Source organism: Thamnophis elegans, chromosome 14, assembly GCF_009769535.1.
Source record: "Thamnophis elegans isolate rThaEle1 chromosome 14, rThaEle1.pri, whole genome shotgun sequence".
Taxonomy (NCBI): Eukaryota; Metazoa; Chordata; class Lepidosauria; order Squamata; family Colubridae; genus Thamnophis; species Thamnophis elegans.
This window is the reverse complement of record NC_045554.1, coordinates 3,991,753-4,016,394: the sequence shown is the minus strand read 5'-3', so window position 1 is coordinate 4,016,394 and position 24,642 is coordinate 3,991,753. Positions and strand designations below refer to the sequence as shown.

General features: G+C 46.1%; 1 protein-coding gene across 1 annotated transcript; it reads right to left on the bottom strand.

Moving 5' to 3' along the window:
* Nucleotides 1-367: 367 nt before the first annotated feature.
* Nucleotides 368-22,469, bottom strand: AP5Z1 (adaptor related protein complex 5 subunit zeta 1). The gene is made up of 17 exons (XM_032231394.1): nucleotides 22,324-22,469; nucleotides 19,746-19,883; nucleotides 18,162-18,348; nucleotides 16,510-16,654; nucleotides 15,613-15,722; nucleotides 15,078-15,246; nucleotides 14,236-14,376; nucleotides 13,254-13,291; nucleotides 13,003-13,165; nucleotides 11,636-11,814; nucleotides 9,838-9,980; nucleotides 8,196-8,342; nucleotides 7,983-8,094; nucleotides 6,672-6,769; nucleotides 3,765-3,897; nucleotides 2,145-2,359; nucleotides 368-994 (listed from the first exon to the last, which is right to left on the bottom strand). The coding sequence occupies exons 1-17, from the start codon at nucleotides 22,362-22,364 to the stop codon at nucleotides 733-735; spliced, it is 2,421 nt and encodes an 806-aa protein (XP_032087285.1). The 5' UTR covers nucleotides 22,365-22,469; the 3' UTR covers nucleotides 368-732.
* Between the last annotated feature and the right edge of the window lie 2,173 nt (nucleotides 22,470-24,642).

Here is a 24,642-nt window from a genome sequence, read left to right as displayed (position 1 = left end):
CTCTGATGGGAGCTCTGTGTCGGAGGCAGAGAGGGGGGCCAGGGCCGTATGCAGTTATCAGCTGCCTTCAGAGTCAGACATCAGTGGGGCAGAGGAACAACTGGAGCCTGTTCCCAGTGTGCGCATGCGCAGAGTTGCCAGATGAAGGGAACAGCTAAAGAACGAGGATTGACAGATGGACAGTGAATGGCCCCTCCCAGAGGAGATAAAAGAGGAGCAAAAGGGTGAGTGGAGTTTGCAGGAGACAAATTAGTTTGCTTAATTGGTTCGTGACTCCTTGCCAAGTTCTGCAGAGATCGGCCTGGCAGCTCTCCAAGCCAGATGAGGTCTGTGACCGTAAATCCTCCCTTGAAAGACTTTGCTGGAGGTGAATGAGCAGAATTCACAGTCAAATAATAAAAGGGGGTTTTGTCGGGACCAGGAGTTTGCTTCGTGCTCTCGGGAAGCGTCAGTTGGAACAATGATGAAGAAGCTGGAGTCACCATTCCATGAAAGTCACTGACCTTTGCTGAACTCAAGTAGAACTAGAGAAGAAGACGTAGACCATGAATGTTTTTAATAAACCGAGATGTGAGACGTTCTCATGAACATTTGCCATCAACGGCGAAGACACCCCGGGGTGCTAGGAAACGGTGAAGTAGGACCTCAAGAAGCCCTCAGAAATGGAGAAGGCACCAGGGAAGTTCTAACCCATCACCAGGAAGCGACCTCAGGTTGGCCCAGAGGGCTTTTTCATCCAGGAACCGAGCCGGTTCCTCCTTCCAAAAGTTGGCTGGTCATCTTCATGGCCAGCAGCAGAGGGAGGTGGGTCTCCTGGTGGCTTAAGTCCTCGGAGGACGGCCTTAGCACGAACTGAGCCACGCTGGGCATTTTCAGTAAGTTCATCAGCTCCGTGGCCCGGGTGAGGATGGCCTCTGCTTCTTCGGCGCAGTAGACGGAGGAAACGGCCGGGCTCTGGATGAATATCTTCATCTTCGAGAGAAACAGACAAACTCTGCAAAATAAAATCATAAATAATAAAATAATAATAAACTTGCAAGCAGCAGCAAGGTTTGATAGAACCAATACAGGCACCGTATTTTTCGGACTATAAGGCGCACCATGATTTTGAAGAGGCACCGTATTTTATGGAGTATAAGACGCACCAAGATTTTGAAGAGAAAATTTTTAAAAAAAGTTTTTGCACTCTGCAGGCCTCCCAAAAATAGCCCATTTTTTTTTTTTTTGCGAAAACAAGTCTGTTTTTTAAAAGGCACGAATAGCCTTTAGGAGGCTTGTAGAGTGCTCCTGGGGCATGGGGGCCCAAAACCGAGCAAAAAACGGGCCGTCTTTTGTGAAAATGGGCCGTCTTTTGTGAAAACGGGCCCATTTTTGTCAAAAAAAAGGACATGCGTAGCCTTTAGGAGGCTTATAGAGTGCTCCTGGGGCTTGGGGGGGATGCAGAATTGAGCAAAATACAGCCCATTTTTCTCTCATTCCTGCCCTCCCCAGCCCCCAGGAGCACTCTGAAAGCTTCCTACAGGCTCTGCAGGGCCATTTTGGTGAAGGGGGGGAGGGGTTTCGGGAGGCCAAAAATGCTGTATTCAGTGTATAAGACGCTCCCAGATTTTCAGCCTCTATTGAGGGAAAAAGGTGCGTCTTATACTCTGAAAAATACAGTAAATTTTAAAAAAAGTTCTTGCACTCTGCAGGCCTCCCAAACCCTTTGCACAGCTCGTTTTTTGCAAAAGAATAGAATAGAATAGAATAGAATAGAATAGAATAGAATTTTATTATTTGTATGCCGCCCTTCTCCGGGAGGACTCAGGGCGGCGAACAATTCAAGGGGGAAAAAAGGGGAACATAAAAAACAAAATACAAATAATAAAAGTAAACAACAGTCGCACAACCATACATGTCGAGAGGGGAGGGAACTCATCACCCCCAGGCCTGTCGGCAAAGCCAGGTTTTGACGGCTTTTCGGAAGGCCTGGAGAGAGGTGAGGGTCCGAATCCCTGCGGGGAGTTCATTCCTGAGGGCCGGAGCTGCCACAGAGAAAAAGAAAAAAAAGGCGGGGGGGGGGGGAAAGGCTTGCATAGGCTTTGGGAGGCTTTGTAGAGTGCTCCTGGGGGCTAAGAGTGATGGGGGGGAAGGGCAATTCGAACCTGGGGATGAGATCCTGGCTGCGAGATGCTAGCTTGGTCAACGCGGTCATGAGGACGGCGATGACGCGAGGCGAGGACTTGGGGATGCTGGCCGAAGGTCGCAGCTGGGTGATCTCGAAGAGCATGGCTTCCAGGACGTCGAAGAAAGTGTTGATCTGCTCCGCCGTGCAACGTTTATCATGCGTCACCGATGCGTATTCGCCAATGGCCCAGACCTAGAAGAAGATACGAACAACAAAAGACACATCTCCTCTCACGCTTGAAGGGCAACTACGGGGTCGTCCTTAACTTACAACAGTCCGTTTCCTGATCATCCCTATGTGACAACGGCCCTGGGAAACAGTGAGTTATGACCCCTTTTCACACTTAAAACCCTCGTGGCCTCCCCATGTTCTCGTGAGCAAAATTCAGACCCTTGGCAATGGATTCCTGTTTACGACGGTCGCAATGTCCTGGGGTCATGTGGTTCCCCCTTTTGCGAACCTTGAGTCCACGGGAAAGCCACTTTGCAACCGTGTTCCTAACTTAACAACTGCAGTGATTCGCTTAACAACCAGGGGGGAAGAAAGGTCGTAAAACGGAGCAAACCTCACTTAACATGCCTTGCTTAGCAACATAAATGTTGGGTGGGGAGGGGGTCTATTGTGGTCGTAAGTCAAGGACTGCCTGTACTCATTGGGTTCACCAGCTTTGGCTGAATTGCAACTGTTCCATTGGACCATCTCAGTAGGATATCCGTTGAAAATCATCTTTAGCGCCACATCTCCTAGTGGCACAACCGACAAGACAGGAACATGTAGTCTAGCCAGGTCCGGGGTGGTGGTGGGGTAAATCACTGAATTCAAGAATGATTTTAGGTTTCGTGATGGAAAAGGGCCAGGGGATGATTGGTGTGTGTGTTTGTGTATGTGTGTGTGTGTGTGTGTGTGTGTGTGTGTGTGTGTGTGTGTGTGTGATGACCTAGGCTACCACATAAAGCAGGAGGCATATTCCTGGTCCCGACAAAACCCCTTTTATGAAATGAATGTGAATTCCTCTCATTCACATCCAGCAAAGCCCCCTAGCAAACAGTCTTTCAAAGGTGTATTTATGACCACAGACCTTATCTAGCTTGGAAAGCTGCCATATAGTTTCCAAAAATAGTTCCAAATTCGGTGCTGTGCCCAGACAGAGTCTCTGAGATTCAGGGACAGATCTCTCACTCCTGAAACGAATCTAATGAATAAATTGCTTCCTGCAAAAGCCCCCTCCCCTTTCGCTCTTTTATTCTCTCTGGGAGGGGCCATTCACTGTCCACCTGTGGCCTTACTCCCAAGTCAACCCCTGTTCTTTAGCTCCTCCCTTCATCTGGCAATTCTGCTCATGCGCACACTGGGAACAGGCTCCAGCTGTTCTTCTGCCTCACTGATGTCTAACTCCGAAGGCAGCTGATAACTGTCAGACGGCCCTGGCCCCCTCTCTGCCTCCGACACAGAGCCCTCCTCAGAGCCTTCCCCAGACTCCAGGACTGGCCCAGGTTCCTCCCCAACCTCCTCACTGTCCGAATCTCCTGCCAGATGGGCCACAACGGGGAAGGAGGGGGGGAAGGGCAGTCTCTGGGACATGCAGGCCTCTCCTTACCACGTGAATGAAGAGGTCCTCCTTGGTCTGAATGTTGGACACTGTCCCCGAAAACTCCAGAAGCGGCTTGGACAGATCCACCACCAAGGACGGGTGTTGCTTGCACAAGACTTGCAGCTGGGAACTCATCACTCTGCCAGGGGGGAGAGAAGATTCCGAGAAAGTGAGGACGCTCCCCAAAGAAGAGGCAGGGAGGTGACCCCAAACCAAGGTTCTAGCCGAGGACCGGAATCAACCCCCGTTTCTGAAAGAGGTTCGCAGCAGAAGTCACTCTGGGCTGATCCATCTCAAGCTCCCTGTTAAGTCTATCCCCGTTAGGAGGCTAGAGTTCTGCAGCAGAAGTTAGTAACGAATAAGTCGCTGAATAGTCACTCACAGCCAGTGACGTGCGGTGAGGTTTATGGCTGGTGAGGCAGTCCTTTCCCACCGACATCCCAATGTCTAAAGCGCTTTCTTTCTTTCGCCCGAAGTCAGGCTGGGCTAGTTGCTGCCAGAATTCCCAACGGATGACTCTGCTTAACTGTTTAAAAAAGCCTCTAAAAAATAACGCCCTCTACAGGAGGAGGCGAAAGAACCACGTGCCTCATCTACATAAGGAATTTTTCGGCTTTTAACCCTTGCTGAACTCTGCTCGAGTGATCATAAAGTCAAGACTAGATGAGGCACGTGGTTCTCCTGCCTCCTCCTGTAGAGGGCGCTTTTTAGAGGCTTTTTTAAACAGTTAAGCACTAAGCAGAGTCATCCACTGTGACTCTGGCAGCAACTAGCTCAGCCTTTTTCCTTTTACATTTTTCTTTTCTTTTCATGATGACGGTGGTGAGGCTCTGCCTCCCCCGTCACAGCCACCGAAAGTAAAAGAAAGAATAGCTTTACTTGCGTAACAAAAATAGGATAAATCAGGGGTAGTCAACCTCTTTATACCTACCGCCCACTTTTGGATCTCTGTTAGTAGTAAAATTTTCCAACCGCCCACCGGTTCCACAGTAATAGTGATTTTATGAAAGCCTAATGAAAATGTTTTTAAATAATGCTATGAAAAATTGTTTTTAAAGTCAATTAATTTTTTTTTAAAAAGGAAAGTGCTTCAGTATCGGACAAAACCCCTACCGCCCACCATAAAAACTGGAACGCCCGCTAGTGGGTGGTAGGGACCAGGTTGACTACCACTGGGATAAAATAGTCTCCAAACAGACTATAAGCAATCTTGAAGTATAAACACAGTTCTATTTACAATACGTTGAAGTTACAGTTGCTCAACTCACATGTAGACAGGTTAACGGTTCACCGACAAAAGGGCGCCCGACAAAAGCGCGCCCGACTAAACCGCGATGACAAAACCGTGAGTTCTAAACTGCGCTGACGAATGAGCGCTGAAGTGCGCTGACAACAGCGTGCCAACAGAAGCGCGCTCTAAACCTAACCCTAAACCTAACCCTAACCCTGACCCTAACCCTTACCTTAAATTGCGCTTCTGTCGGCGCGCTGTTGTCGGCGCGTTGATGACGTCGTGGTTTTGTCACTGCGGTTTTGTCGGCGCGCTTTCAGCGTGCGCACATTTTTCGGGTCACGCAGGTTAACTACTATACAGACTAGCCACCATCCAATACACGGTCTTCTCTCCAAATACTAAGCTCATACAGTAACAAGTCAGTAACTATCAGGAACAACAATTCTGTAGAAGCTGTAGAATCAGTAACGCCCAGGAAACATCAGGAGCATTAGGGATAACTCCGTAATAGTTCCTTCCTCCTTTTATGGCTGCTTAAAGCAATGGCATCCAATTACCCCTCTCTTGCATTTAAAGGAACAGATACATTTGTGACAATCCTGGCTTATGCTTATACATATACATTGCCAAGCCAAGACTAGGGTTACATCCCTGTTCTGACCCCCCCACCTTGTCTGTTCAGAAACTAAAGCCAAACAGAACGTTCAAAGGAATGTTTTTTATCAGTACCGGCTCTTGCTGGCTGCGAGCCCAAAATAAACACAGATAAATGCTCTGGCAAAAGTCCTCACTCATAAACTACTACAAAATAGGATTATATAAATCAAATCACTTATCCAAGTGCTTTTTCTCGATGGTTACACACAAATGGAGAACTTGACTAGAACAGAAACGGAACGTTGACTTCTGCAACCAGGGTGTGGCACCATCAGTCTCTTTTATCCTCAGGAGTAGATCCTAACGAGCCACAGCTGCTCGTTATCATCTGTGAGTCCTCAATTGTTCCTTACGTCGGTCAGCCCTTCTCCTGCGTGCATCCCGAAACAACTTGAGAGACCGCCTGCTGCCAATTACCTCCCAAAGACCCATTAGATCACACAGGGTTGGCCTCCTCCGGGTTCCGTCTACCAGCCAATGCCATCTGGCTACTACCCGGGGGAGAGCCTTCTCTGTGGCAGCGCCGGCCCTTTGGAACGAACTCCCCGCCGAGATTCGGACCCTCACCTCTCTCCAGGCCTTCCGAAAAGCCGTTAAAACCTGGCTATGTCGGCAGGCCTGGGGTTGATGAGTTCCCTTCCCCTCTCGATTGTGTGTCTGTTGGTTATTTTAAATGCTTGTATTTGTAGTTCTTTGTTTCCCTTCCCCTCTTGGGTTTGTGAGCCGCCCTGAGTCCCGCTAGGAATAGGGCGGCATATAAATAAAACGAAACCTGAAACTCACAGGAGGTTTCTGTGTCAGCCTCTCTCACTGCTCCAAGGCTCAGTCATTACCTGGGGACCAACTAGTCTCTCTGAGCCCTGCTCGGAGTCAGAACCCTGTCCAGGGCTCTCCGCCTCCTCCAAGCCTGACTCATAGGGCGCCTCGCTGTCAGAGTCTGATAGCAGCTCCAAAGTCTCCGGCTGAACCACAACACATCCCTAACACTCCCCCCCCCCCGATTTAGGAAACACTCTACCCACCTGAACACCTCGGCCTTGAACCTGGGGATCTCGTAGAGGTGATCACTCCTCTCCAGGGCTGCCAAGGTCAGCTTCTTGGCAAGAGTTTCATCTGCAAACTGGAGAAGTTTATTTTATTTCACTTTATCTGTTTTGTCAAACATGTACAAGATAGCAGGTATAAATATAAACATGGACAAAGGAAATGAGAACCGATAAATGGGGACGGTAGGCACGTCTGGTGCGCTTATGCACGCCCCCTTAACGGACCTCTGAGGAATGGGGTGAGATCAGGAACGGCGGGAGGAGTGTGCATGAAGCTGAGCTGGGTCGACAGCTTGTGTGCCCACAGAGAGGGGGTTGTGTGCCACCTCGGGCATGCATGCCGTAAGTTTGCCAACACGGGACTAGGGACTGACATGATAGCAGTGATCCGAGGGGCTGCCACAAAGAAGAGGCAGCCAAGCTATTCTCCAAAGCACCTGAGGGCAGGACAAGAAGCAATGGATGGAGATTAATCAAGCTGGAAATGAGGAGACATTTCCTGACAATTAATCGGCGGAACAACTTGCCTCCAGAAGTTGAGAATGCTCCTGTTGTGGCCCAGCAGGAGCCGTTGGAGCTGCCACCAGACTCCGACAGCAAGGGGCCCTATGAGTCGGCTCTGGAGGATGTGGAGGACCCTGGACAGGGTTCCGACTCCAAGCAGGGCGCAGAGAGGCTGGTTGGCCACCAGGAGGCGCCTGAGCCTTGGACCAGTGGGGAGGAGACAAGGGAGAGTGATCCTGACATCAGCAGTGAGTTGTTCCTGGATACCCAGCACCGGAGAGCTAATAGGCGTCAGGAACAGTTGCGCAGTTACAGAAGGTAATTGCACTCAGCTGGTGGTCATTAGGTTCCTTTCCAGACTATAAAAGGACTGCTTGTGCACACTCCCCTCTTGCAGAAGTCAATGCAGGAACGAATGTTGGAGAACATTTTTGTGAGCTTGGCAGGCTGGACTGCTGCCAAGGACCTGTCTGTCTGTTAATAAATTGCGTAAAGTATCTTTGGCTCAGAGTGTGCTTTGGTGTGGAACGAGGGGGGTCAGAACAGCTCCATCCCTGGAGGTTTTTAAGAAGAGACTGGACATCCATTTGTCCGAAATGGTAGAGAAGCTCCTGCTTGAGCAGGGGGTTGGACTAGAAGACCCCCCCCCCCCCCCCCCCGGGTCCCTTCCAACATGGATATGCTGCATTTAAAAAAAAAAAAATGTGAATGCCTTGGGTGAAGAGCTGCCTCAACACATCCCAGCGATAACCTTTTTGGCATGTGGGGCGATGGGAACCTTACCTTGGACACCAACCTGAAGAAGAGCTGCAGCAAGGCTGGGACACTCTTGGCACATTGGACAACCCGAGGGTGACTGGCCAGGGACCCCAAAAGCTGCCGGAGAGGAGTCAGCCTGCGGACAATCAAACGACACAAGCCGCAATTCAGCACACAAGGCTGGGTAAACTGGCCACATGGGGGGAGGGAGGAGGAAGCTTAATCTGGACAATTTACCTGCTAGGGTCACCTGGAGTGGACTCAACCCTCAGGAGATAATGGAAGAGGCCCCTATATTGAGGGTGGCGGAGGGCTTCCAGGCAGGTAGCAGGCTTTGAAGCTGCATCTAGGGTGGACCTCTCGGACAGGGGGGTCAAGACAGACCTAGGGAGAAGCCATAGGAAGAACGGTTGCAGGAACTGGGTAGGTCCTAGTTTATTGAAAAGAAGGACTAGGGGAGACGTGATAGCAGTCTTCCGATATCTCAGGGGATGCCCCAAAGAAGAGGGAGTCAAGCTATTCTCCAAAGCACCTGAGGGCAGGACAAGAAGCAATGGGTGGAAACTAATCAAGGAGAGAAGCAACTTAGAAATGAGAAATTTCTGGACAGTGAGAACAATTGATCAATGGAACAACTTGCCTTCAGAAGTTGTGAATGCTCCATCGCTGGAAGTTTTTAAGAGGAGGTTGGATAACCCTTTGTCTGAAGTGGTGTAGGGTTTCCTGCCTAAGCAGGGGGTTGGACTAGAAGTCCTCTAAGGTCCCTTCCAACTTTTTTATTCTATTCTATCCTATTCTAAACTCTTATTCTATTCTATTCTAAACTCTTATTCTAAACTCTTATTCTATTCTAAACTCTTATTCTATTCTATACTTTTATTCTATTCTAAACTCTTATTCTATTCTATTCTATACTTTTATTCTATTCTAAACTCTTATTCTATTCTATTCTAAACTTTTATTCTATTCTATTCTAAACTCTTATTCTATTCTAAACTTTTATTCTATTTAAAACTCTTATTCTATTCTATTCTAAACTCTTATTCTATTCTAAACTTTTATTCTATTCTATTCTAAACTCTTATTCTATTCTACTCTATTCTAAACTCTTATTCTATTCTATTCTACTTTTATTCTATTCTATTCTAAACTCTTATTCTATTCTATTCTATTCTAAACTCTTATTCTATTCTATACTCTTATTCTATTCTAAACTTTTATTCTATTTAAAACTCTTATTCTATTCTATTCTATTCTATACTCTTATTCTATTCTATACATTCTATTCTATACTCTTATTCTATTCTAAACTCTTATTCTATTTAAAACACTTATTCTATTCTATTCTATTCTATACTCTTATTCTATTCTAAACTTATTCTATTCTAAACTCTTATTCTATTCTAAACTTATTCTATTCTATACTCTTATTCTATTCTATATATTCTATTCTATACTCTTATTCTATTCTAAACTCTTATTCTATTCTATACTCTTATTCCATTCCATTCCAAACTCTTATTCTATTGTCTGCTGAAACGAAACTAACTGCTTGTGTTTGCCTGTAAGTCTCCTGCTTTGTGTTTACTTACCTGTTGGTATTGTAAATTTATTCCTCTATTCTTATGCATATAAAGAAGTTAATGACTCCATCAGTTATCTGTGTCTGCTTTCTGGATTTGAATTTATGCAACAAACTCTTGACACGCTTCCTTCATCCTTTCTGGGCATCTTGGTTTGCCCCTTCTCATAAAAAGCTTTGCCCCCTACCCAATACATCAGGACCTAGACCTAAATGATGAGAAACCTCTTTGGAGTTTTTCTACCACAAGAACCGGAACTTGTCTTTTTACAAGTTGATCGGCAACATTCAAAGTACCTGAGCTGGGTGTCGAGTGCAGCGGTCAAACACGGAAGGTCGAGCAGCAAGTGGAACATCTCCAAGGCATTCTCTGGACTGAGCAGGGCTGGCAAAAGATCTGTGTAGTCAATGGTCAGGGCTGGGCTATTCCAAGCTAGGAACTGCAAAGGGAAGGGAAAATTAAGAGCCATGAACGGGATCCATTTCTGGCAAGATCTCAAGAGATCTATGTTCTGAGAAAAAAAGCAGAATGGATCCAGAGAAAGAAATTCCCAAAAGGACATCCTCTGCGCCCCCCCCCCCCCCACGTTGTTTATAGCTGTATTGCTTCCTGAGGGCAGGACAAGAAGCAATGGGTGGAAACTAATCAAGGAGAGAAGCAATTTAGAACTAAAGAGAAATTTCCTGACAGTGAGAACAATGAATCAGTGGAACAACTTGCCTGCAGAAGTTGTAAATGCGCCAACACTGGATGTTTTTAACATGTTGGACAACCCTTTGTCTGAAGTGATGTAGGGTTTCCTGCCTAAGCAGGGGGTTGGACTAGAAGACCTCCAAGGTCCCTTCCAACTCTGCGATTTTATTCTAGCTTCTGCTTCTCCTTGAGTTTGCAAGCTTTTTAAAAACTCAGTTAAGACACTTAAAACCAATTTCGTTGTATTTAAGTACAATGACAATAAAGGTTATACTTATACTTAAAAGCTTGGCTAACGTTTGAGTGTGTTTCCTGGGACAAAATCACAGTAAGCCATGCTGCCATGTTTTGGCAACTTTTCGGGGGTTCTCGCAGAAATCTGGAAGTTATGGGAACTTAGATGGTGGCAAAGGCATCCCCAGGATGTGTGTGTGTGTGTGTGTGTGTTTGTGTGTGTGAAAATTGGCAAATGCCTCCTGCAGCCATTCCTATATCAGGAGGTGGAATTCAGTAGGTTCTGACCAGTTCTGGAGAACCGGTAGCGGAGATTTTGAGTAGTTCGCAGAACTGGTAAATACCAACTCTGGCTGGCCGCGCCCGCATCTATTCTCTGCCTCCCGAGTCCCAGCTGATCCGGAGGGAATGGGGATTTTGCAGTATCCTTCCCCTGGAGTGGGGAGGGAATGGGGATTTTGCAGTATCCTTCCCCTGGAGTGGGGAGGGAATGGGGATTTTGCAGTATCCTTCCCCTGGAGTGGGGAGAGAATGGGGTTTTTACAGTATCCTTCCCCTGGAGTGGGGAAGGGAATGGAGATTTTGCAGTATCCTTCCCCTGGAGTGAGGAGGGAATGGAGATTTTGCAGTATCCTTCCCTGGAGTGGGGAGGGAATGGAGATTTTGCAGTATCCTTCCCCTGGAGTGGGGAGGGAATGGGGATTTTGCAGTATCCTTCCCCTGGAGTGGGGAGAGAATGGGGTTTTTTACAGTATCCTTCCCTGGAGTGGGGAAGGGAATGGAGATTTTGCAGTATCCTTCCCCTGGAGTGAGGAGGGAATGGAGATTTTGCAGTATCCTTCCCCTGGAGTGGGGAGGGAATGGAGATTTTGCAGTATCCTTCCCCTGGAGTGGGGAGGGAATGGGGATTTTGCAGTATCCTTCCCCTGGAGTGGGGAGGGAATGGGGATTTTGCAATATCCTTCCCTTGGAGTGGGGAGTGAAGGGATTTTGCAGTATCCTTCCCCAGGAGTGGGGAGGGAATGGGGATTTTACGGTATCCTTCCCCAGCCACACCCACCAAGCCACGCCCACAGAACCGGTAGCAGAAAAAAAAATTTGAATCCCACCACTGTCCTATAGGGAAGCGAAAAGTTCAGAAGGACGAAGGAGCCCGGGGTCTGCTACCTTGAAGAGATTTGGGGTGCTCTGTTGGAAGATGCCAAGGTTCTCGGTAAAGAATCCAACATTCTGCCGGCAGAACTGGAGAAATTCGTAAGCCAGCATGAGGTTGTGGAAAAGCTGGGCAGGGACTTTGGTGAAGAGATGGCGGTAAACGGCTTCGGAGTCCACAGCTGCCGTCTCACCTGGTTGACGGAGAAATGGTTTAAACACCTACACGGTTCGAGGCTGAATTGCAAAGAAGAGCAACTAAGAAGATTAAAGGCCTGGAGCCAAAAAATATATATATATGAAGAATGGCTGCAGGGATTTGATTATGCCCTGTATAATGAAAAGAAGGACTAGGGGAGACAGGATAGCAGTCTTCCAATATCTCAGGGGCTGCCCCAAAGAAGAGGGAGTCAAGCTATTCTCCAAAGCACCTGAGGGCAGGACAAGAAGCAATGGGTGGAAACTAATCAAGGAGAGAAGCAACTTAGAAATGAGAAATTTCCAGATAGTGAGAACAATTGATCAATGGAACAACTTGCCTCCAGAGTTGTGAATGCTCCATCGCTGGACGTTTTTAAGAGGAGATTGGATAACCCTTTGTCTGAAGTGGTGTAGGGTTTCCTGCCTAAGCAGGAGGTTGGACTAGAAGACCTCCAAGGTCCCTTCCAACTCTGTTATTCTATTCTATTCTATTCCATTCTTTCTAAACTCTTATTCTATTCTATTCTGTTCTAAACTCTTATTCTATTCTATTCTATTCTAAACTCTTATTCTATTCTATTCTAAATTCATTCTATTCTATTCTAAACTCTTATTCTATTCTATTCTAAACTCTTATTCTATTCTATTCTAAATTCATTCTATTCTATTCTATTCTATTCTAAACTCTTATTCTATTCTATTCTAAACCCTTATTCTATTCTATTCTAAACTCTTATTCTATTCTATTCCATTCTAAACTCTTATTCTATTCTATTCTAAATTCATTCTATTCCCTCCTGCGCCACCAAGGCTCTTTAAGAAGACACTGACAGCCATTTGTCCGAAATATTATAGGAGCTTCTGGTTTAAGCAGGGGGTTGGTCTAGAAGACCTCCAAGGTCCTTCCCAACTCGATCCTGATTGAAATTGAACCCACAAGCACCTGCCAAAGCTGATTGCCAGGCGGGGGTGACCTGAAACTCCCCCCCCTCTCTTCTTCTTCGTAGCACACGCCCCTCCCCTCCCCTGGCAAAGTATTAAATCGCACGTGGAATTTTTAAACCCCCGTTATAATAACTGAACCATTACAAAAAAAGAGAGAAAGAGGTCAAATATTTTTGCGAGAAAATATTTTAAGAAGGAAGTCCCCTGACCGCAAACATCCCACCTTCCTGACTCACTGTGATTTAGGAAAAACTGGGCGATGGGAATCAGCAGGCGGGCACCAGAAGGATCCCCGCTGATGCGTCCGTGGAGGTTTTTCAGGCAGGAGAGGGAGCGGTAAACGTAAGAAGAGTCTTGCTGGCAGATGATGTCCATAATGGTGATCGCTTCGACGAGACACTGGAGGGGAAAAGAGCTCGAAAGTCCCTGCTTTGTCCAGTTCTTGGCTCCTGCTAAAACCAGAGTTCCATTCCTTTGCGATACTTACGGCTTTCTGTAGCTCCCCATCTGTTTTCTTCAGAGCCCCTGAGGGACAAAATAAATGAACTGGGTTCAGACTCCTAGCTGGAATGGGGTGGTGGTGGTGTTGTGGCCTGTCGGCCGCTAGGCCCTCCATATGAGGAGGGGGCGTGGGAGTCAGGGTCAGCATCAAGGCAACCTGAGAGCTCCGAGGTGGAAGGAGGAATGGAGCTGGAAGAGAGAGAGGGGGAGCCTGGGCTGTCCGTCAGCCCTCGGGTGAAGAGTGAACAGCCCCCAGGTCTGGAGGTGGCTGGGGCCACTGCCAGATGCACGGATGCACAGAAGGCAGAGGAGAGCAGTGGAAATCTATGGGCTGGTCCTTGGGAAGGAAGAGCCACCGCTGCTAGCGAAGCCCCCATGCCCTTTCTCTGGGGATAAAAGGCAGGGGGCGGAGATGAATAGGTGTGCAGAAGACAGAGGGGAGAGGAGAACAGTGGAAATCTATGGGCTGGTCCTTGGGACAGAAGAGCCACTGCTGCTAGCGAAGCCCCACCCTAGCTCTGGGGATAAAAGGCAGGGGGCGGAGATGAATAGGTGTGCAGAAGACAGAGGGGAGAGGAGAGCAGTGGAAATCTATGGGCCGGTCCCTGGGATGGAAGAGCCACCGCTGCTAGTGAAGCCCCCACCCCATTTCTCTGGGGATAAAAGGCAGGGGGCAGAGATGAATAGGTGTTCAGAAGACAAAGGGGAGAGGAGAGCAGTGGAAATCTATGGGCCGGTCCTTGGGACGGAAGAGCCACCGCTGCTAAGCCCCACCCTAGCTCTGGGGATAAAGGCAGGGGGGGGGGCGAGAGGAATAGGAGTGGCAGAAAATCAGCTGGCTGGTGGGAGATGCACACCCATGCGAGGTGGAGCTGAGCTGGGTGATGGCTTGCGTGCCCCACAGAGAGGCCTATGGCACACATGCCACAGGTTCGCCATCACGGGCCTGGGACAAGGGCTACACTCACGGCGATTGCTCTGCTCCAGAAGCCGCTGGCAGTACTCAAAAGCCTTTTCTCTCAAGCGTTCCCTTGGAGAAAGGAGGCGACTTGAGGTGGATGTGACGGAGACCATCGACACGAGAGAGCCATCCACCTCTGACTTGTCGTCTGTAAGGAAAGAGACGAGTGTCAACCCTGAAGCTGACCTGACCGAAGCCATCTTGGGAGCTTCAGTGTTGCCACACTGGAGAAGAGGGACAGGGAGAGGGAGGGAGGATTTGTGATAGTTGGGACTTTGTAGCCAAAACAAAATACTTTTCTCTTGGGAACCAAGGACATAAGAGGCGAGGTGGCGCAGTGGTCAGAGTGTGGTACTGCAGGCTACTTCAGCTGACTGCTAGCTGCAGTTCGGCAGATCAAATCTCACCAAGTCAAGGTGGACTCAACCTCCCATCCTTCCGAGGTGGGTAAAATGAGGAGCCAGACTGTTGGGGGCAAAAGGCTGACTCCGTAAACCGCTTGGAGAGGGCTGTAAAAGCACTATGAAGTGATATGTAAGTTGTGACATGCCTTGGGAATTGCAAATACATTTTTGGCTACTTTAATATCATTTAGATGTGTTTGGTAAGTAACTACGCAAATATCATCACTTTTTAACCTTTTGTTTCATGTCCAGTCTCTTCTTAAAAACCTCCAGTGTTTTTAAGATAAGCCAGAGGGATTTTGTCTTTCAGTTCCCAGAAATTTTGCCAGACAGCCAGCCTTTCAATAGGAAGGCCCATCATTTCTTGGAACCCAAGAGCCCAAAAATGCTTCCATGGATTTGGAAATTCCAATTTCTCTTCCACACAAAGAAAAAAAAACCTCACCTGAATTTGGATTGCTTGTTGTGTCACTCCTGTAACACAAGAGCCACTTCCTCAGCATGGAAAAAGCCTGCATGTTGAGCCATTGGTCCTCTGTGTAATTCTGGCCCACCGACAGCACAGTGAAAAAGTCGGTGGCCACTGTGCCATCCACCTCGGTGATGGGGCCAGGCTGGGAGAAAAGACAAAAGGCAGAATAAGTGGTAAGAATTGGAGGGACGGAAAAGTAACTCCAGATTTACATGTGAGGAGTCCCGATGATTTATCAAAGGGGCAGTGGTGGGTTTCAAAAATTGTTCGAACCTACTCTGTGGGGTGTGTGGCCTCCTTTGTGGGAGTGGCTTGCTGCCCATGTGACCGGATGGGAGTGGTTTGCCGCCCATGTGACCGGATATGAAGAGGCCGACTCGTCCACCACCCTAACTTGGCAACTTTAACTCTGATGGACTTCAACTCCCAGCATTCCTAAGCCAGCCATGCCGGATCCTGGAATCCTGGGAGTTGAAGTCCACAGGCCATAAAGCGTGGGGCCGAATACCTGTTTTCCTCTTGGATTGAAAAAGCCACCTGTTGCCGGGGTGGCTCCTTGCTGAAGGCTGGCGTACCTCAGCCAATCCACCATCCTTTTGCTGATCAGGTTGATCTGGTCTAGAGATGCAAAAGAAAGACTCAAGTAAAAAAACTGCAGGTGGTATTTGCAACACTAATGTGTTGAGTTGTCTGTTTTGTTTTGTTTTTTTGAATCAGATACCATATTTTTCATAATATGGTATAAGACGCACCAAGATTTCGAAGAGGTAAGTAAGCAAAAAACGTTTTTGCCCTCTCCTGCCCGCAGAAGCACTCTGCAGGTTTCAGCAGGGCTGGGGGAAGACAAAAATGCCCCCGTTTTTGCAGAAAATGGCCCGTTTTTCACAAAAATGGAGGCCTTTTTGCCTTCCCCCAGCCCTGCTGAAGCCAGCAGAGTGCTCCTAGAGGCTGGGGGAAGGAAGAAATGGCTTCATTTTTGCCAAAAACAGCCCATTTTCCGCAAAAATAGGACGCAGGGGAGGAGCTTTGGGAGGCCAAAAATGGCTGTATTCGGTGTATAAGATGCACCAACATTTCCACGCTCTTTTAGGAGGAGGGTGAATGTGCATCTTATACTCCAAAAAATACGATAATTCTTAGCCCAAGCATCCCAGTCAATAGCACTTAGACTTATATACCACTCCATAGGGCTTTCAGCCCTCTCTAAGCGGTTTACAGAGTCAGCATATCGCCCCCAACAACAATCCGGGTCCTCATTTCACCCACCTCGGAAGGATGGAAGGCTGAGTCAACCTTGAGCCGGTGAGATTTGAACCGCTGAACTGCAGATAGCAGCCATTCAACAAAAAAACGACTGAAGGGGGGTTAAGAAGTTGCCTGACAATTGCAGAGTTCAAATATTCACCTTCGTTCAGGCTCAGCGGCGCAGAACCGATGACTTTCGACAGGATGGGGAGGAGAGGACGTGCGCTCTGATCTTCTGGCAGTCTGCCTTCCAGAATTTTCACCACGTGCTGCCCCATTTCTTCAACCGTCGTCCTTTGATCGCCCTTTGGATAAAGCAACGATTCGAGATTTCGATAGTAGACTTGAATGGGGTCAATCCAGAAAGCTACCTGAATTCTGGAGAGGTATCTTAGGGGTTCGTGTGCCAATGAAGTGTGGCACGACAAAACCGCGAAGCCCTTATCCGCGGAGACATAAGCGCGTCGCTAAAGCCGCGACGTCATCATCAACAACAGCGCGGCAACAGAAGGGCGCTTTAAAACGCCGCCTGCGGCAGAAAGCCAATTTCAATTAAGGTAAGGGTTAGGATTAGGTTTAGGGGTTTGTTTTAGGGTTAGGTTTAGGGTTAGGTTTAGGGTTAGGTTTAGAGTACTGAGTGCTTGGGAATGCGCGGATTTGCCCTCCGCGATTATGTCATCGCGGTAGGGTCGCGTTTTTCCTTAGTGCTTCGAACGGTGCGAATTAGTCTTCGCGCTTATGTCTCCGCGGATAAGGGCTTCTCGGATTTGTGGTGGAACCCCAATGAAGAACCCCAATGCAAAAAAAAGAGAGGCTCTTAGGGTTTTTTTGTGTGGATTTCCAGAATTTGAAAAATATCCATTTTCACCACACGGGGGAGCTTAAAGAAAGCATTAAAAACATTCATTCTGCATCTGTGTGCATCCTGTCTAACATTAGGGGGGGACAGAAGTCAAATGCAAAACAATTGCCAAAACAGCTTTTTTTTTTAAAAAAAAAAATTGGACACAGCCATTTTACTATGCAATATTATTATTAGCTATTACTCTATTACATACGATAGGAGTGAAAGCTATGAAGAGTTAGTGGACAACTGGAGCAGTTGATTGATTATGTACCATCAAGTTGTTTTTTTTTGAATCCTAGCGACCAGATAGAATCAATTGAAAAAATAAAGTAAATTAGAAAATAATAACAGCAGACAGAACATCATTTGGAACACAGCATGCCAGGTAATTACAGTTGTTGAAAACTGAAGCGGGCAATTTATTATTGCGGTACCAGGAGATAGCAATAGCAATAGCAGTTAGACTTATCTACCGCTTCATAGGGCTTTCAGCCCCCTCTAAGCGGTTTACAGAGTCAGCATATTGCCCCCAACAACAATCCGGGTCCTCATTTTACCCACCTCGGAAGGATGGAAGGCTGAGTCAACCTTGAGCCGGTGGGATTTGAACAGCTGAACTGCAGTCAGCTGAAGTAGCCTGCAGTGCTGCATTTAACCACTGCGCCACCTCGGCTCTCTTCTAGATGCCAGAATCGAAGAAAAAGAATTGGAAAAAATAATGAAATATCGCGACCTGGCCATCCCAGCATTGCAGCAATAACACCAGCAAAACTGCAAAAAACTGCGCTACTCGGAACATTTTAAAAAGGTACTTGGTTGACACCTAGGATGCTGGCAGCAACCTGTATCAACCATTAGCACCAGTCAGTGGTATTTGTGATGCATTTTTGAATGTTCAGTTGGCTGAGTTCCATGTTTAATGAATGAAGTATATATTAATAATAATAATAATACGCCTTGCTTACTTGGGATTGTACGATGGAGAAAGCTAAACTCAACAGCCTGGTGTCCCGGAACTTATCCCAAGGCAGAGATAAATGATTGCAAAATGATACTTCTCTCAATATGGCACAGCAAAGCATCTGGATTTGCTTAGGAGACTTTGGAAGGAATAGGGTGGTTTGCAGAAGCTGAACAAGTTTGTCCTCCAATCTACAAGAAAAGTCATGGAAAGGAACAAAAATAAGTTTCCTGCCCGGAAACACAAAGATATATTGGACAAAAATTTGGAAATGGGTGCAAGAAATTACAGGAGAACAGATAAAATACAAACCCGAAATCTTTCTACTGGGAATAATCAAAGGGAAATATACAAAGAAAATTAAGTACATATTAACACATCTGCTAACTACAGCTAGAATAGCATTTGCCCAATGCTGGAAACAAAATAATACCCCCTTGGACGAATTAGTGATTAAAAAAAACTTTGGATTGTGCAGAGATGGACAAATTAACACTGAAATTAAAAGATAAAGAAGAGTCGGAATATTATGAAATTTGGAATAATTGGTACAAATGGCTGCAAAACAAGAATAAAATTAATTAAGCCAAAAAACTATATATATATAAATATATATAGAACTGTGTATAAAAGTGTGTAAATATAGAAGCGAAATATTATATACATGTACAGGTATGATGACATAACAATGTTGATGTAATGACTGTAAGGTGTTGTAGATAGGAAAAAATAAAAAAAATCTAATAATAATAATAATAATAACAACAACAACAACAACAACCAATGCCAAATCCGGCGAAACAACTGGCTGCTGTGATACAATTGTATAATAATAATAATAATAATTACTGGCGCATAATACACCAGACATCACACTGGTTGAGAAAAATAAGGTCACAATCATAGACATCGCAATACCAGGTGATAGCAGGGTCGCCGAGAAGGAACTTGAAAAAATTGCAAAATACCAGGACTTAAAAATTGAAATTCAATGACTATGGCACAAACCAGCAGTGGTAATTCCAGTGGTAATTGGCACACTGGGTGCTATTCCAAAAGCACTGGAATTACATTTAAAACAGTTAAAAATTGACAAAATCACCATCAGTCAAATGCAAAAAGCCGCACTGCTTGGATCTGCACGCATATTACGAAAATACGTTACGACGTCCTAGGCCCCTGGGTGGGGCCCGACTAGTAACCAATGCCAAATCCGGCGAAACAACTGGCCGCTGTGATACAATTTTATAATAATAATAATAATAAACTAGTAGCTTAAAGTAATAGAAATGCCTGAACAATGTACCATCTTCCAGAATAAAAGGTGTATCTGAATGTAACTACAATGGCAGTCCTTTCATTGTATTTTCTGGATTTCCCCCCTTTGTTTTCAGCCACAAATTCCTGATTTCAGATTCTTGCCTTAATTCATTTTTTTTTAAAAAGAATGTTGGATAGATATTGAAAAAAAGGCTACTTTCTTATCCCCCCCCCCCCCAAAAAAAAGAAAAAAAGACTCAATCAGCAAATCTGAACAGGAAAATAAATCCCACCATATGTTATATGCAGTACTGCTTTTCTCACTCACTTCCGACTGTATTTGGTGGTTGAGACAATAAGAAATAGTCTTCGCAAGCAATCCACCGTTTCATTTCCAAAGTCTTGATTTTGAAGGAAGCCTGAGATCCGAGAAGTGAATTTCTTAAATTCATCCTCCTGGATCTCTCTAACAGGAAAGAGGAATCGACAAGTTAAGAAATGCCGTATTTGATGCAATTTGAAGCCAATTTTGGTCAAACAAGCAATTATTATTGGTAGTCCTCAACTTGCAAGCATGATGTACCTTTCTCCTAGGAAGGGAAAAGCCTAATTATTTCTGAAAAATCTTGCCAAGAAAACTGCAAGCTCTTGTCCAGGCAATTGCAGGCAATCAATGTTGACTCAAAAGTGCCCGTGCGCACACATTCCCCTAGCACAAATATTATAACTATAGAAACCAGGAAGAGCCGAGGTGGCGCAGTGGTTAGAGTGCAGTACTTCAGCTGACTGTTAGCTGCAGTTCAGCGGTTCAAATCTCACCGGCTCAGGGTTGACTCAGCCTTCCATCCTTCCGAGGTGGGTAAAATGAGGACCCGGATTGTGGGGGTGATATGCTGACTCTGTAAACCGCTTAGAGAGGGCTGAAAGCCCTATGAAGCGGTATATAAGTCTAACTGCTATTGCTATTGCTATCCCAGCAACCGGGCACCAGCACAGGAAGCCGAACAGAGAAACACAACGAGATAGGAACACTATAATGGGAATTATTTCAAAACGGCTGTTCTCCCTCATTGGAGGATGCAATGGATAACCTCCATGGCTGCCCCCAATGACTGCCAGCATCGAAAGGCCATCCTGCAACCTTTTAGTTAATTTATTAATAAATAATTTGCTTATTAGTTTCTTTAGTTTTAATTAGTTTCTTTATTTATGAGATTTGTTTTCTGCCCATCTTGTTGCAATGAGGCTAAGGCCCATCGCCTTCCAGAATAGTGGTCTCCAGAGGGACGTTTCCCCAGCTTGAAATTCTGGGTTTGCACAGCAATTTTTTTTTTCATATTAAACCACCCTATTTGCCCCACAAAATAGGGCATTTTCCTGCTGGCAGAAGCTGCCTGGCCAGCTTGCCATGTGAGGGCTGCATCCCCACTGACCGTGCTTGGAAGGCAGCCACACCTGTCCTACCTTGGAGGCTGACCATGGCTGGCTGTTGCCTGGCTTAGCTACCTGGGCAAACTCTCTCTCCCTCCCTTCTAACATTGATGTTATGTAGTTGCAAGAAAATAGGCAAGCTCAGAGAGCACCAAGGATCCCATAATCCTCCTAACTCCCCCACTACTCCCTTCTAGCACTGATGATGTTCCCTAGTAGGGTCATGAAACCTCTGCAAGAAAACAATCCAGTTCAGAGAGCACCAAATACCCCACAGTCCTCCCCTCCTCCTCTTCCCAAACCCCACTTCCTTCTAGCACTGATGATGCTATCTAGCTGGGTCATGAAACGTTTGCAAGGAAACAAGCAAGCCTAGAAAGCACCTAAGACCCCACAGTCCTTCTCCTCTTCATCTTCTCCCTGCAACTCCACTCCCTTCAAGCACTGATGATGTCACCTAGTTGGGTCATGAAACGTCTAAAAGAAAAACAACCACGTTCAGAAAGCACCAAGGACCCATAGTTCTCCTCCTTCTCTCTTCCTCCTCTTCCTCCTTTTCTCCAGAGACCCTTCTAGAACTGATGATAGCAATAGCAATAGCAGTTAGACTTATATACCGCTTCATAGGGCTTTCAGCCCTCTCTAAGCGGTTTTACAGAGTCAGCATATTGCCCCCAACAACAATCCGGGTCCTCATTTTACCCACCTCGGAAGGATGGAAGGCTGAGTCAACCTTGAGCCGGTGAGATTTGAACCGCCGAACTGCAACTAGCAGTCGGCTGCAGTACTGCACTCTAACCACTGCGCCACCTCGGCTCTTCATGATGTCACCTAGCTGGGTCATGAAACGCCTGCAAGAAAACCACAAAGCTCAGAGAGCACCAAGGACTCCACAGTCCTTCTCCTCCTCTCCTCCTCCTTTCCAGAGACCCTTCTAGCACTGATGATGTCACCTAGCTGGGTCGTGAAACGTCTGTAAGAAAAACAGCCCAGAAAGCACCAAGAGCCCATAGTTCTTCTCCTTCTCTCTTCCTCCTCCTCCTTTCCAGAGACCCTTCTAGCACTGATGATGTCACCTAGCTGGGTCGTGAAACGTCTGTAAGAAAAACAGCCCAGAAAGCACCAAGAGCCCATAGTTTTTCTCCTTCTCTCTTCCTCCTCCTCCTCCTCTCCAGTGACCCTTCTAGAACTGATGATGTCACCTAGCTGGGTCGTGAAACGTCTGCAAGAAAGCCACCCAGCTCAGAGGGGAACCCTGGATTCCCCCCCCCCCGCCTTGAGCAAAGAGGCTGAGCCTTTGGGGCAGAAGATGATGGGGACCCCCTGTCCTCCAGGAGAATCAAAGCTCAGCCAGCCAGGGCGACCTGCACAAGCCAGGATGAATCTAGGATTGGCCAGGTGCCAGCAAGCAAGTTGGGGAAAGCGGCTTTAGGCAAAACCTTCCTCCTTTCTCTCCCTCCCTCCCGTCCTATTACCTGGCCTGCCGCAGCAAGCTTTCCGCCCCCGCCGAGTACATCCCGCCCTTCTCTCCCGCCCCCCCCCAGAGCCGGGTTTACTCGGGAGGAGGAAGAAAGACCCGACCAAACACTTCTCCACCCCCCCAAAAAAAAACCCCCAAAACAACACCCAATTTTTAAAAGGCCGGGCAAAAGGCGGCTCTGCGCACGCGCGCGGGTCCGGCCCTAAAAACCCGCCCGGGTTGAGCGCGAGGCGCCCGCTCGCGACGTTCCGGGTGAAGTTTTGGCCGCTGCTTTGCCAAAGGGTGTTCGGGAGGGGGGGAGGGGAGGAGTAAGGGGAGAAGAGAGAAAAGGGGGGGGGAGAGAAAAAAAAGCGGCGGGGGTGGGGGAGAGTGGAAAAGGGCCTGGAAGAAGCTGACCAAGATGCATCTTAAGAGGAAGGGGGAGAAAAGTGGGTGGAGCAGGCAAGGAGCAAGAAGAGGCAAGAGCTAAATGGGAGGGTCCTTTGAAACCAAAGACAAATTCCTTGTGTGTCCAATCACTCTTGGCTAATAAAGAATTCTATTCTGTTCTATATCCATTATATATTCCGTTCCATCCCATCTTATCCTATCCCATTCCCATTCCTCTATTTTGTTCTATTCTATTCCATTATATTCTATGTTCCATTCCATTCCTATCCTATCTCATCCCATTCCTATTCCTCTGTTCTATTCCATTCCTATTCCTCTATTCTATTCTATTCTATTCTATATCCCATTCAATTTCTATCCTATCCCATCCCTATTCCTCTGTTCTATTCTATTCTAGTCATATTCCTCTATTCTATTCTATTCTATTCTATTCTATTCTATATTCCATTCAATTCTAGAATGGAATATAGAACTCCTCTGTTCTATTCCATTCCTATTCCTCCTATTCTATTCCTATTCCTCTGTTTTATTCTATTCTGTTCTATTCCATCCCATCCTATCCCATTCCTATTCCTCTATTTTATTCTATTCTATTCCATTACATTCTATGTTCCATTCCTATCCTATCCCATCCCTATTCCTCTGTTCTATTCCATTCTATTCCTATTCCTCTATTCTATTCTATTCTATACTATATTCCATTCAATTTCTATCCCATCCCATCCCTATTCCTCTGTTCTATACGATTCTATTCCCATTCCCATTCCTCTATTCTATTCTATATTACATTCAATTTATATCCCATTCCATCCTATCCCTATTCCTATTCCATCCCATTCCTATTCCTCCTATTCTATTCCTATTCCTCTGTTTTATTCTATTCTGTTCTATTCCATCCCATCCTATCCCATTCCTATTCCTCTATTTTATTCTATTCTATTCCATTACATTCTATGTTCCATTCCTATCCTATCCCATCCCTATTCCTCTGTTCTATTCCATTCTATTCCTATTCCTCTATTCTATTCTATACTATATTCCATTCAATTTCTATCCCATCCCATCCCTATTCCTCTGTTCTATACTATTCTATTCCCATATTCTATTCTATTCTATTCTATTCTATTCTATATTACATTCAATTTCTATCCCATTCCATCCTATCCCTATTCCTCTGTTCTATTCCATCCCATTCCTATTCCTCCTATTCTATTCCTATTTCTCTGTTTTATTCTGTTCTGTTCTATTCCATTCCATTCTATGAATGCTTCCCATACTGGCAGCTTTGAGAAGTGGATCAGTCAGGTGGGTGTTTTGGGAATTCTAGTCCTGATCCATTTAAAGACCACCAGATGGAGAGAGAGGCTGAGACATCCTTGGTCTATGCCAGGGTTCCTCAACCTCAGCCATTTTAAGATGGGTGGATTCAACACGATCAAATCACATTTCTAATACAGTCAGACCACCAGGAGGAGGAAGGATAGAGTTAATTTTAAAAAAACTCATAGAAAATATAAATAAAAGCACCTTGCGATTATAAACACCATTGTGGTTTCACCTAGTGGCAGTTTCACTTAAAATACTAACTTGCCCATCTCAATTTTCCTTGCTGGATGAGGATCAAATGGGAAAGAACAAAGCTTTCCTCCACCCAATGGATAAATAGCTCCTTGCAATTTTCAGATCAAAATTAATCACCGTACAAAGGAGTGCAAACTATATTTTCAGGATTCACTCACTGCTACATGACCTGCTATTATTTTATGCTATTTTATCCATCTGAATGAGCCCAGCTACATGTTTGAAATCTAAAGTTTAACAATAATGTACAATCATTAACTGGTATAGGATTTCCTGCCTGAGACTAGAAGACCTCCGAGGTCCCTTCCAACAGTGTTATTCTATTATTCTACTCTGCACCTAG